The 12,667-nt window shown below is 42.5% G+C and overlaps 1 protein-coding gene across 1 annotated transcript; it reads right to left on the bottom strand.

The window, feature by feature from the left end:
• Positions 1-411: 411 nt before the first annotated feature.
• Positions 412-12,477, bottom strand: DNAJC8 (DnaJ heat shock protein family (Hsp40) member C8). Its single transcript, XM_062594024.1, has 9 exons — positions 12,379-12,477; positions 11,019-11,120; positions 9,470-9,526; positions 7,617-7,683; positions 6,906-7,000; positions 5,524-5,595; positions 4,270-4,361; positions 3,184-3,259; positions 412-1,203 (listed from the first exon to the last, which is right to left on the bottom strand). The coding sequence occupies exons 1-9, from the start codon at positions 12,445-12,447 to the stop codon at positions 1,081-1,083; spliced, it is 753 nt and encodes a 250-aa protein (XP_062450008.1). The 5' UTR covers positions 12,448-12,477; the 3' UTR covers positions 412-1,080.
• Between the last annotated feature and the right edge of the window lie 190 nt (positions 12,478-12,667).

Genomic DNA, 12,667 nt, shown 5'->3' with positions numbered 1-12,667 from the left:
TAATACACACCTAAAGATTAAAATATATGTAAGTAATATATAACTCATGAGTTTAAGCTCATCCCATAGCTCTGAGTCTCTCCTTCTCACAGGCGTCCAAGCCCTCCCAAACACTTTCACGCTCCCCAAAGGCACAACAATGAAGTAAAGATTCAGCACAGACTCCAGCAGCCCTGCACCCCCTCAGGCAGCAGTCAGGGAAGAGTCCTCTCCCTGGTGCCTACCTGGATGGCTCTCACTTGAAATTCAACTCAGAGCAGACTTTTGAATTAACAGTAGACCCTTCCCAGGGAAAACATTCATCCTATGAATGTTTTCACATTCATGATGTTATCAGTGATAACATCTCAGTGGCTAGCACTCAACTCACAGCCTTATGACTGCATCTTTGAATAATTCTAAGCAAGAACCTTATAACTTGGGTAAAAATTTATTTTACATACAGACCATTGCAACTAACTATTAATCAAGAGAGGTTACTTTTTCTTTACAGGAAGTGACCAGCTCATCTGAGATTAACAGAACTCTAAGCCTGAGAGCTGGGATTTTAGTTTGGAAATCAGATCTTGGGGGTAGGGGTTGTGTCTTCCAAGCACCACTGAGTTCAGTGAGGAGCTGCAGACTGTTTTATCTGCAGGTCAGCTGCACTGCACAGTGCTGGAAGCAGATTCCCAGAGCCAGTTTGGACCTTTTGAAAGCTGGACTTGCTGAGAAAGACGACGCCTGGAAAGGTACTGATGCATTTTAGACATTTTGTTCAGCTCTCAAACTAGAAATGAAAGAGATGAAACAGCACAATCTCTGTGAAGTACAAAACATCAAGTTACAGGGCAGCAGACAAACAGGACAGCAATAATGGCGGACCCTCCTAAGCCAAGTGTTCTATGCATAGCGAGTTCCTGGCCAAGGTCATATTACGGCCCTAGTTCAAATGGACAGAGTACAAAAAATACTTTGACCAATAATTAATTGTACTGGAAACAAACAGTCTACTAAAAAGCTATTCTTACTCTAGGTGCCAATGAGTCCTTAAAAGCAGGGAGGGGACTGAGGAGCTGCACTTGGGCAGTGGTGCCAGGATCATTCACGCTGCTCCATTTTTACTTTGGGAGGTCTCAGGAAGGTCCTGTTTTTCTTTTCTTTCTTCCCCTTTGTATTTGCCTGGAAATTTCTCCAACTGTCCACACGACCATCACGACTTTCCTGGGGACAACAGAGAGGAAGGGGAGGGTTAACAAGGGCAAGAGTCAGATAACAGGCTGTGCGCACCATTTTCAAGAGATCAGTAGCGATTTCCCCCTTACCCAGCATGTAAGCACTCTGGCAGTCAGGACATACAGACAGTGTGAAGTGCCAGAGCAGTGGAGGTACAACTGAGCTTACAAACACCAATATATATAACATGTTGTTTTCTTGTTTCAGAATCAACCAGCTTAGGATACGCAGTCCTGACTATAGCCTACCGAATCCTCTGCTCTGCTAAGCAAACAAGAAACCTCATCTCCAATGGATGTTCCCAATCCGTCAGCCTAGAGCTTGCTGTTTTTTTACTCTGTCCCACAGCCCTGTGACACCTCTGTCTGTGCTGCAGCTTGAAGGCAGGCAGAAATAAGAGAGAAGCTGAGCGTACTGCTGTCTCCTCTCGTGCTTCTTGCCCCAGGCCTCATCACAAAAACGCAGTAAAGAAAGGTCTCAATTATATTCTTTTCTCTTCTTCCTCGCCTATCAGGGAAGCAGCAAAAACTCTTCCTGAAAAAACAGGACTCTGCACAGACCCCACCTATCATTCCTACAGGCTGAAGTGTCAGACATTAGGACAGAACAAGTCCAGAGACAATCCACTTTGAAGCATGTGATCCACATGCTCAAGGCCTGCCTGAATATAGCTGTGTCTCTGTACTGGACTCTGGCTAAGATTGCTGTCTACCTCACTCACATCCATCCTTCCCCCAGGGCAGGATCACACCTTTATTAGGGATAAGGCTACATGTCAACTTCTGTTATAACCCTCTTGTTTTGGAGTGAGGTGGGTGAAACTGGATGTTCCGTCTTGCTCTTCCTGTGGTAGACCAAGATATGATTCAGCTCTCTGAGCAGCCTATGAATAGCTCCTAGAAACAGCAGACAAGAACTTGCATCATGGAATATCTTCATGAGCATTTAGAAGTGCTGCAGAACATACGCAAGGGAGAAAACCTACATACATATGCATCTTTGGGATAAAGAGACAGGAGAGCTGAACAGAACTAGAACCCAACATGCAGAGAAAGGACTCAAGATCAAGGACTCAGGATCCAGAAAACAGAAGCAGGGAACCACGAACAACGCAGAGGTGCAGTGTGAGCACCTTAAAGGAAGAGGGGTTTTTTTTTGTTTGTTTGTTTTTAGCTGGGACAGATGCAGAACTACTCTATCTCAGACTTCTTATTCTCACAAACAAGAATCAGCACACATACAGGAGCAGATAAGAATTCACATGCTATTTTAACTCCAATCGTCCGCTCCCTGCCACAGTCACTAGCACCGATAAGCTTCCTACTCTTATGTATTCATATAATCCACTTTCAACATTAACGCCTAGCTTTGATACGGTTTTTTCACACAGTTTAAATAACCACTGGCAAGGCTGGAGAAGACACTTGCAAGTGCAGTGATTCAGCTGTCCAGGAATGGTTGAGGACACACTGGTACTTCAACAGCTCAGTAGCTTCTCTGTTTGGTCCACTGTTATCTGCTTATGATGTTTGCTCACATCCTCAGCTTCTGACCTTCACTGCATCCCTACAGCGATGACATGCAACCTTTCCTGTCAAGCTGATCACAGAACTTCTGCCAGCAGCAAGGCAAGTAGCACACTTATTTATCTCTCTCCTATTACGTGACAATACCCACAGTGCACACTCAACACAGCAGCGTTACATGTGCGTGGTAGATTCAGGGGTTTCCACAACATCCAGCTTCCGGTATTCACTTTATGCAGCACATAAATACACATAAACTCTTTCCAACTGAGCCTCCAGCAAAATTCTAGCTGACCACTTTCCACAGGATGGCAGCCCAGCTCACACACTGTTCTCCCAGATGCCCTCTTTCTTAAAGGCCTCTCAAACATGAACTGGGATCAGACTGTGGATTAAATGAACAACATTCCTGTAAGCAGCATCCAGCTCAACAGCCAATTACCTCAAAGTTCTTTTGCCATTCTCGCTCTCGTTTAGCTTTCTCTTGTGCCTCAATTTCCTCTTCCCTCTGCCGCTTCCTGGAAGGCAGATCACAAAGAAGTTATGAACCCACAAGCATCTCCACTAAAGAAACATGTAATGCTCTCAAAGTATCCCAGAAAGCTCGTTTGATTGCTTGGCAGATTGAAGTGCTTATCAGAAAAGACACATACACGTTCTACATAAAACACCTAAGATAACGCAACGTATAGGATTTTATTTCAAACTGAGGTGAGCAGTGAGCACAGAAGGTGGTTTGGCACCACCCACAGTATGCATATATTAGACCAGGGAGTCAGCTTCTCTTGCATACGTTGTCTTTGTCATGCTCTCAGCCTCTGAAGTGTAAGTTTCTAAAATTGTCAAGAGCACACATTTTGAGGTTAAATTTGAGGTTTCGAGGTTAATAAATTTATCATGCAAAGTAATAAACCTACTATGCAAGTTAATGAGGGGAGAAAAAAAATCTCCCACTCATTCTTTTCAATTGTAATTAGAATTAGTACCCTGCAACTATCTTCTAGATTACCTTCATTGATCATTAGAGGAAAAGCCTTGTTAAAGCAGGAAGTGCAAAAATACATCTGCAGTCAGCACTCAAAAAGCATGTAATGAAAACACCTAAGATAGTTCAGGATCACACATGTAATGGGATATTTCTACACTTAATTAGCATACAAAGAATTGATTTTTAATTTTAACAGCATGCATAAAGGTCACCATTTCACTATTTTAACTGGCCTCCACAGAGTATATCAGCATACCAAACATAAATATCTTAAATACAGGAGGCCAGGTTTCCAATATGATTTTCTCAAACACAGAGTTCTACAACCAATAAGTTGCCCAGAGAAGTGGTGGAACGCTGTTTGACGAGGATCTTAATAATCTAAACTAAGGCTTTGCTTTCAGCAGAAGGTTGGACCAGATGATCTCCAGAGATCCCTTCCAACCTCAACTTTTCTATGATTCTGATTTCTAATCTCCTCTGAGTAAACAGGAGGGGTGAAGGAAAGCCTGAAATGCACAAACAGATTGCTGCTCATACCTTTCATGCATTTCTTTAGCTTCTCTTTCTTTCCTCTTAATTTCCAGTTCAGCAAAGAGCTTCATGGTCTGTTTGTATACAGCCTGTTTGAACTGTAAAACACAAATCTAGTCTCAAAATAATGCACATTAACACAGAGAAGTCTGTTTTATGTGACAAGGTAAGAAGCACAGAAAGAATGCAAAGCATATGTATGCCCATATAACCCCATATCTTGCCTTAATAATAACTAGTAGCAGATGCACAGGAAATGGTATAAAACACTGCTGAATAAATTCTGGGCCTGACACCTAGAAACACTACTTACTACACTAGTAAATACTCATTCCATTTGGTATTCAAGAAGTTGTGCATAAACAGAGCCATGTATTTTAAGCTCTCTCATCCTTCTGCTGAGTCTTGCAACAGTCATGATACTTGACACAACACAAAAGGCAAACAGTTAGTGTTTAGATGATAATTTTCCAATAGATCTTCTTGATGTTGCAACAATCTAGAACTAGGTTTCCAGTGGGAAACATGAGTATACTTAAAACAAACATCATTACTGAAGAACGTAAGAGACTTCTAAAAATCAATGGGAAAAAAAATGTTCAGGGGTTACTGTGATGACATCAAAAAAAAATTGCTATATAAAGAAAAGAGTGAAGCTACTAAGTCTAACAATGTCAGTGTTTGAGAATCATCTAAGTTCCTAATATCGCTTGACTTTTTCAGACTAGGAACTGGAAGAGAAGAGCTGTCTTATGTCATGCTTTTTTGAGTAAATAATTTGTTGCAGAACAGCAAATCTATCCTTGAATGCTGTAAAGAAAAAACAGTCCAGACAGCCCTTATTACAGAATGACATTAAGAGCACACATTACACATGTTGCTAGAGGTTCTATACCTGCTGTTGCTGGCAGTAAAAATGCTGCAATTCCAGTACTCAATGTACAGTTACAAGAGGAAATTTAATTCAAAACAGACTGTGATGCACAAGTAGCAAAGACTTGCTCCATGAAGAGAATTTGAAAATTTTGATCCACAGGATCTCATGATGTTTGCTTTTACACTAAACTGCTTTCTACACACATATTGACCAACGTGAGATTTCCACAGTGACTTTTCAGAATTTGTTTTTCAGCTAGTAAAAGGATTTACAACATTCCAGCAAACCTAGTAAAAACTTTTTGATCGTTTCTTAAGTTCTTGAAACACATTCTATAGAACTCCAGTGCAATATCCAGCCTCTTTGAACAGCATGAAACTTACAATTTCAGGATCATCCTCTTCTACAATAGGAGGCTTTCCATCCTTCTTCAATTGCTTCTTTTTTTCTTTCACCTGAAGATTTAAGAACAAATGTAAGAGTCTATGAAGTTTTACAGTGCTTCCATCATAGTATTTCTGCATTCCTAGTTCACTGTGTAAGAGCTACAGATGACAGCAAGATGTTGATTTCGATCATTCTGGGCTCCACAGTACAAGAGAGACATGCAGCTACTGGAGAGAGTCCAGCATAGGGCTACGAGGATGATCAGAGGGCTGGAGCATCTGCCCTATGAGGAACGGCTGTGAGAGCTGGGCCTCTTTAGCATGGGAAAGAGAAGACTGAGGGAGGATCTTATCAATGTCTGTAAGTACCTGAAGGAAGGGTGTCAAGGGGATGGAGACAAACTCTTTTCAGTTGTCCCATGCAAAAGTGCTAGAAGCAAAAGGCACAAACTGAACCACAGGAAGTTCTGCCTGAACGTGAAGAGGAATTTCTTCACTGTGAGAGTGACAGAGCACTGGAAGAGGTTGCCCAGAGAGGTTGTGGAGTCTCCAGGTGACCCTGCTGGAGCAGGGACGTTGGACTAGATGATCTCCAGAGGTCCCTTCCAACCTTACCCATTCTGTGATTCTGTTCTGTGATCATGTTTTAATTTAGGTCAAAGACACCTGCTAGCCCTAGGTCCAGATAGACACATACAACATCACTAGAATCTGACCACTAATAATTAAAAACACTGAAAACTATTCATTCAACACAATCCCTGTGGCTTGAAGCTTTTTTTTTTTTTTAAGGATATATTTATATTCAACATACACCATCAAAACCAGCAGGAAGTTTATTTTGCTTGGCAATATTTGAAAGACTAATGACATCAAGTAGAACATAAAGTGCTCATTGCTTTAGAGTATCCAAGTTCTCCCACATCATTTGCTCTTTTAATGTTGTTGTGTTTTAGTCTGCTCATATCAGTCAACTAACTTCTTGGCTAGTGTGATCCAAGCTCCTTTCCTTATCTTATAGGTCATCTTCCCCAAAATTTCCCAGTTTCCTGCTATCACTGCCTATTTTCTTCCACCTAAACACCTTTGATCTGCATCATTCATTCACAGATTCAAAAGAAGTATTTTGGTTGGATCACGTGTTCTAGCCTAATTACTGAAAGTACTGAATTTCACTGAATTATCCTGCACTGAGCTCAATAGTAATCTTGGATAAAGCATGTTTGTTCATGCTCACAGTCCAATTGCACAGCTTTAAGAGCTTTGCTCAGCTCACCTTTTCATGACCTAAACATACAGCATGTGTACAAATAGAAGCAAATTACAAATGACTTATGATCCACGCACCCCACCTCTGGCTGTTCATATGGAATACTTACAGTATGTTCCACATATTCTTTTCCTGCCTGTATCACATCCAAGGCCCTCTTCTTTTGCTCTTGATCTAGTAGCAACTTGTACGCTTTATCTACAGCTAACAAAAAGCATCAATATTAATAACATCAGTAGTCACATTTTCAGGGTAATGAGAGACTGCTACTTGTAACCATCTGAACTTCCCTTCCTAGGGCTTTTTATTATTATCATTTTTTTATACATTTAAGAAAGCAATATCCTGATTAGTCTGATGAGATCTGGAGTACAGTAATGACAGAGACCATCAGTCACCTTTGTGGAATTAGCAGGGGGAAAGTGTCAGTTTTAACAAGTGTTATAAGTTACAAAGAATGAGGTTGGTTTAAGTTGCATGACTCCCAGCTGTAATACAAAGCATAAGCCAAGACATTTTCTGTCCTGTGGTCTTTGAATAAAATCTAATGCATGAATTAAATGTTTTTGCTTGAATAACCTGTAAACATTATGGACGAGGTTATCCCGATGTGCTCCAACAATGCCATTACTGCCACCTAGTGACATTCTGCTGCTGAAATACCACTCCACACACCTCCCTCACCTGAAACAACTCTACAGCAATTCTTCTGTCCATTTGTGGGGCCTCTAGCCCTAATAAATCATTTAAACCAGCTACAGAAAAATACCAGACCAACTACTATCACACAGTAATCTATAAGGAAGTATGGGAGAATTACCTTCAAAGGCCTTCTGGGCTCTATCTGCATCATCTTGATTTTTGTCCGGATGTACCAATATCGATAACTGCAAGAGAAAGGATCTTGATACTAAGACAATTCTAAAAGATAAATAACATTCCAGAAATTTCTGTAAGCAGACGGAAATAGTCTCAGACACAAGGAATCTTAAGGGATCACACTCCTTTTTAAACAGGCAAATAAGCTGGCAACACGTTTCCCTCAGAAAAGGCTCATAGGATTCCTAACTGAAAATCAAGTACAACTACAGCTATTAACACGTTGTCTGAGAAAAAAAAAATGCAGCTTTGGATCTACAGAGCAATACAAACACCCTTGAGCTGCAGTAGCCTAGGGCTGATAGAAAACCCTTGGTCACTCAAGTTGCGTGTCCTTAGTCTCAAGTGGAAACGCATCTACAAAGGTCAGCTCCCACTGACGTTTAACTTTTACTGAAAGACGTTTGAAGAGGAGGGTTCTCCAGCATCTCTAAGGCTATTCAGAGGTTAAACTACTTAAAGAGTGGGTAAATTTCTCCTTAGGCTTCTCTACTGAAAGAGGGAAAAACTCCTTCCTGCACTCTTTGCCCAGCTGAGACAGGACACTGACCACTACCATCCTCATGGCAACCTTTAACGGACTAAAGAGCACATGTTCTCCATCTTCTCCTTCCAGGGAAAAAAAAACTTCTTTTATACTTTCCCCATACGGCATTCTTTTTGCAGATCTCTTATTTTTGCTGTTGTTGTCTGGACTCTAGTTTTTCTGCTTCTTTACTACCATAATGCTCAAAACTCGGCATAGGGCTGGAACTGAAATTGCATCAGTGCTGAATAATGTAAAATAATTACTTCTTTAGCTCCACTTTTGACAATTTCTAGCTCATAGGAAAAGGTCTGCCTCCCATCCGCAACAATAGCATGCTGCTGATTTACTCAGTGATTTGCTACAGCCAGTATCCTTTTCTTCTTGCATTTGTTCCACCTTCTGTATTTAGGTGTTTGATTTCTTCAATACACAGTTTCATGCATTTTATTTCATCTTATCGTCTTCAGAACATAGTCTATCACCCTGAAGCTAAGGCAGCCCCAATTTATTATTTGCAAAAAATGAAAAGTCAGCAAAGGACTACAAAGTTATCCTACCACTCCTCAAGTATTTCTGCAGCCCGTATCCCACACCAGGAGCATTGATCTGTCAGCACAAGACAGCCAGCACAGCTCCCTGTTTAAGTCAGCTCTTGATGTTTACTACACTAATTGAGGCAGAAGTCTGCAACCCCCTTCACACTGCATTTCTTTGCTGGATGCACTAACAAAACAAGTTTTTTTTCTGCAGATTACCCCAGAATTACTACACTGAAAAGAATATGGAGCAACACAGAAGAGTCAGTGAGCAGGGCTGCTGCTGTTATAGGTAACCCAACAATGAAGAATGACCACTGAAATTATTAAAAAAAAAAAAAACTTTACAGAAAATATACTTCTGCATTGCAGTCCACATATTTGAGACAAATACATTTTTTCAGATCATGATTTCTAGTAAGTTTTTACCTTCTCTTTAGGCTAAAATGCATAGGCATATCACTGTACTAGCCTAGTCACACTTCACAGGCAAAGCAGAACACCATGCGTGAATCAGAGACGTTTCTGCAGCTCTCACACTGTTCATACAGAAATTGTTCTCTGTATTTCTTCTTCAGAAAAAAAAGAAAAAAGAAAAGAAAAGAAAGAAAAAGACTTATCTATCCAAAACAACTTTACCACCTTTTTGCTTGCTCACAAACACAGCTGCTTAATCTTTACTGAGCTTCTACTCTCCCTCCAAAGGCTTCCACTGCAAAAGCCAAATACCTGCCGGAACCTTTTCTTTATCTCTTCATCTGTGGCTTCAGGATCCATCTGCAGTACCTAAAAGAGACCATGACAACAGAGCAAGTTTGATTATAGGTTCCATTTTTCAGGTTCCTGGCAGCAAGCCCTAAATGCTTGGTTCATTGGCATATAGACACAAAGTCAGAAAGCTTCCTGCATCAGGAAGTTACTTCAGAACATAAACTTTCACCTAGTGGCACAGAAACATTTGTTAAAAGTAAAACGTCCCAAAAATGATACATTTCTCTCAACTATGCTAACGACCTTTCCACATCTGAGTTTTGTAAAGACAGCTGCCATCCCTAAAGAGCCACTTCAGTCTAATCCTTCAGCCAGCCCTACAGCAATGCTTAGTTTGGCAGAAACAGAAGCAGAGCAGCAGATGGGTTTGAGGCACTGTTGGATCATTCATAATTGAGAACTTAGGGCAGGAAATACTATTTTGTAAAAACCTATTTTATCATTTTAAGAGAAGATGGGAGACTTTCACTGGTTGTTTTGCATGAATGAACCCACTGGTCTAAGCACTGATCTTTGGGGACATGGCAGAGTTTAGGAACTCTTTTGTGAACTAATTTACGGAGCCTAAAGTACTAAGGAACAACTGAGCTAACTCAATGCAGATGTAAGCAGGTCTGACACTAATAATGTGTTAAAAAAAAACACATAAAAATAACTAAAAACACCAAACACTTTGCAGGAAAGGAAATGCCTACTTTTATATGGCTTTCTTAACAATTTACTCTCCAAGTCAGTAAGATTCTACACATAACTGAACACGTCAAGGTAAACCTGCTGACTGATCTAAAAAGGTTGACCAGCCTTACGTTGGACCACAAAAAGCTGAGCATCTGAGGATACAAAAAGGCAACTAAAGATGATTCTATCAGGAAGAAATACCCATACAAAAAGCCAGCTCTGGTGGAACATCAGCTTACATTCTTGTACCACTCTTCCTCAGCCTTTCAGATTACTTAAGACTTTACACTGATATATGCAGACATATAACTAATTACAACTGAAATGAAACTATAATAATGTGGAAAGGAACTGTATGTCTTCCTTTGACGCTTCACAGATTGCTCTCTGGTATGCAAAGGTAAAGTCCTTTTCTCATTCAATGCACTACACGCATTCATAGCACGAACATCCAAAATAAAAGGCACAATCAGAAATGCTGAGCCAAGAGCATTACAACAGAACCTGACAAGCATGTCATGTGTAGCTGTTAATGTTTTCATTCATAAAGTACTAGCCATTTATCTGCCAAAACCTTTCAGTGAATCAAAGCCTTTTTGGCTGAAGGAAGTTTGCTGAAAGAATACAGCTTGTGCCATGATAAACAGTAAAAAGAGAGTGAGCACATAACTCTATTCTTCTATATTTTGTAAGCTTTCATCATAGAATAATCTATATCTGGAGATTTTTTTTTCTTTCTGATGTTTGGTCTTTTTACTGAAATAAATAACCAACAAACCAGGAAGTTGGTATACCGAGTCAAAAGGAAGAGTAAAATGCTCAAACTGACCTCAAAGGGGTTCAAGTTGAAATAGGAAGATCCAGGTCGGGTTAGCCTGTCAATTTGGTTTTTTGATGTTAAAACAGAGTCTCGTTTTTCAATTTGCTTTACCTGAAAAAAGAAAGAAAGAAAAAAAAAAAAAGAAACTCATTCACTGACCATCACAACGTGCTTAACTGCTTTCCTGAGTGATTACTACAACAGTCATCATTATCCTGTACTTCAATTTACAAAACATCCTGCTCATTCCAAGCTTGTAGCTATCTACTCAATAATACTGCCTTACTCAAGCGTTAGCAGAGCACATTTTTCATCCTTTTCTATAGCATGACAGCATCTTCGTTATCTTTTAACTACAAAAACTCAGAAAACACTTTCGCACTTCTCTCCTATAGTCTATTCAACAGCTGTGCCTTTTCGCCCCCCCCCCTTCACTTCACTTCTATACCTTACTAGCACTACTATCACAGTGTTTTTAGGTATCGATTCCACTATTGCTTTTAACCTAATATTGGGGACAGGCTCTTAAACACATTAAGCCACACTGGCACAAGTACAAAGGTAGTATGACCAAAAGTTATATGATTCAGTTCTGTTTACTTTTTGTTCCCTACAGTACTAAGCCAAAGTGAATTGTATAAATACACATTCACCTTTATTTCAAGGACTAAACAGTTGTGGGGAGGCTCATTTAAATAAATCCAAGTGGTGCACAAACTGACAAATGGAGGATGAAAAAAGGGGACCCCATGGAGCTTACCAGGATGGGAGTTCACCCGTGAGAAAAGCTAAGCCACATAAGAGAGAACACAAAAATGGACTGCAGAGGACACAGTTACCACCAGATTTACCCCTTGAGAAATCGGCACAGCTTAACATTTGATTCCCTCCACCAGCTACAACAGAAGGTTTTTATGAAGGAGAAAGAAACCCCCGGCGTCACAACAGTAATTTAGGAAAGTATCAGTCACCCCATGGCGAAAACACTCCAGCCCCGCATCTGCCCTTGTCCACGCTCAGTTATTCACTCGCCGCCTGCCCCGCTCACGTCTCTGCCCGTGAGCAGCGCCACACACGGCCCCGAGGGCCCGCTCCCCCCGCCGGGGGCCCCGAGCGGCCCCCCGGCCTGCGCGCTGCCCCCACCGCGCCGGCTGCGCCGCCCCCACGGCTCGGTCCCCTCACGAAGGCCGCGCGCGCGTGCGACCCCCCCCCTCCCTCGGCGCGCAACGGCGGGGCAGGCGCCGCTCCGCCCGTCAAGGCCGCGGCGCTGCTAGAGGCGGCGGGCTGGGGCAGGCAGGAGGCGAGCGGCGGCCAGGGGGCGGGGCGGGCGCGGCCCTCGCCGGCCGCGGCCTCAGCGCCGCGCCGGTACCTCGCTGTAGAAGGTGAGAAACGCCTCCTCGGCGGCGCCCCCCGCCCCGTGCTCCGCCGGAGCCGCCATCGCCGCCGCCGCCACGTGACGCAACGTGACGCCACGCGCCGGCGCCCCTCCCACGTGACCGCGACGCTAAGGCTCAGCGGGCCGGGCGGCGCCCTCGGTACGCCACCGCCGCGGCGCGCCATGGCAACAGGCCCCGCCTCCCCCCCCCGCCCAGCCCAGCCTGCCAGGCTCCGGCCTACGCGCGCGCTGCGATGGCGGCGGGCGCTGCGCGGGGGCGCGC

The sequence above is a fragment of the Rhea pennata genome, chromosome 23 (genome assembly GCF_028389875.1).
Source record: "Rhea pennata isolate bPtePen1 chromosome 23, bPtePen1.pri, whole genome shotgun sequence".
In the NCBI taxonomy this organism is placed as follows: Eukaryota; Metazoa; Chordata; class Aves; order Rheiformes; family Rheidae; genus Rhea; species Rhea pennata.
Note: the sequence above shows the minus strand (reverse complement) of the source record. Positions and strands in the feature narration are given on the sequence as shown.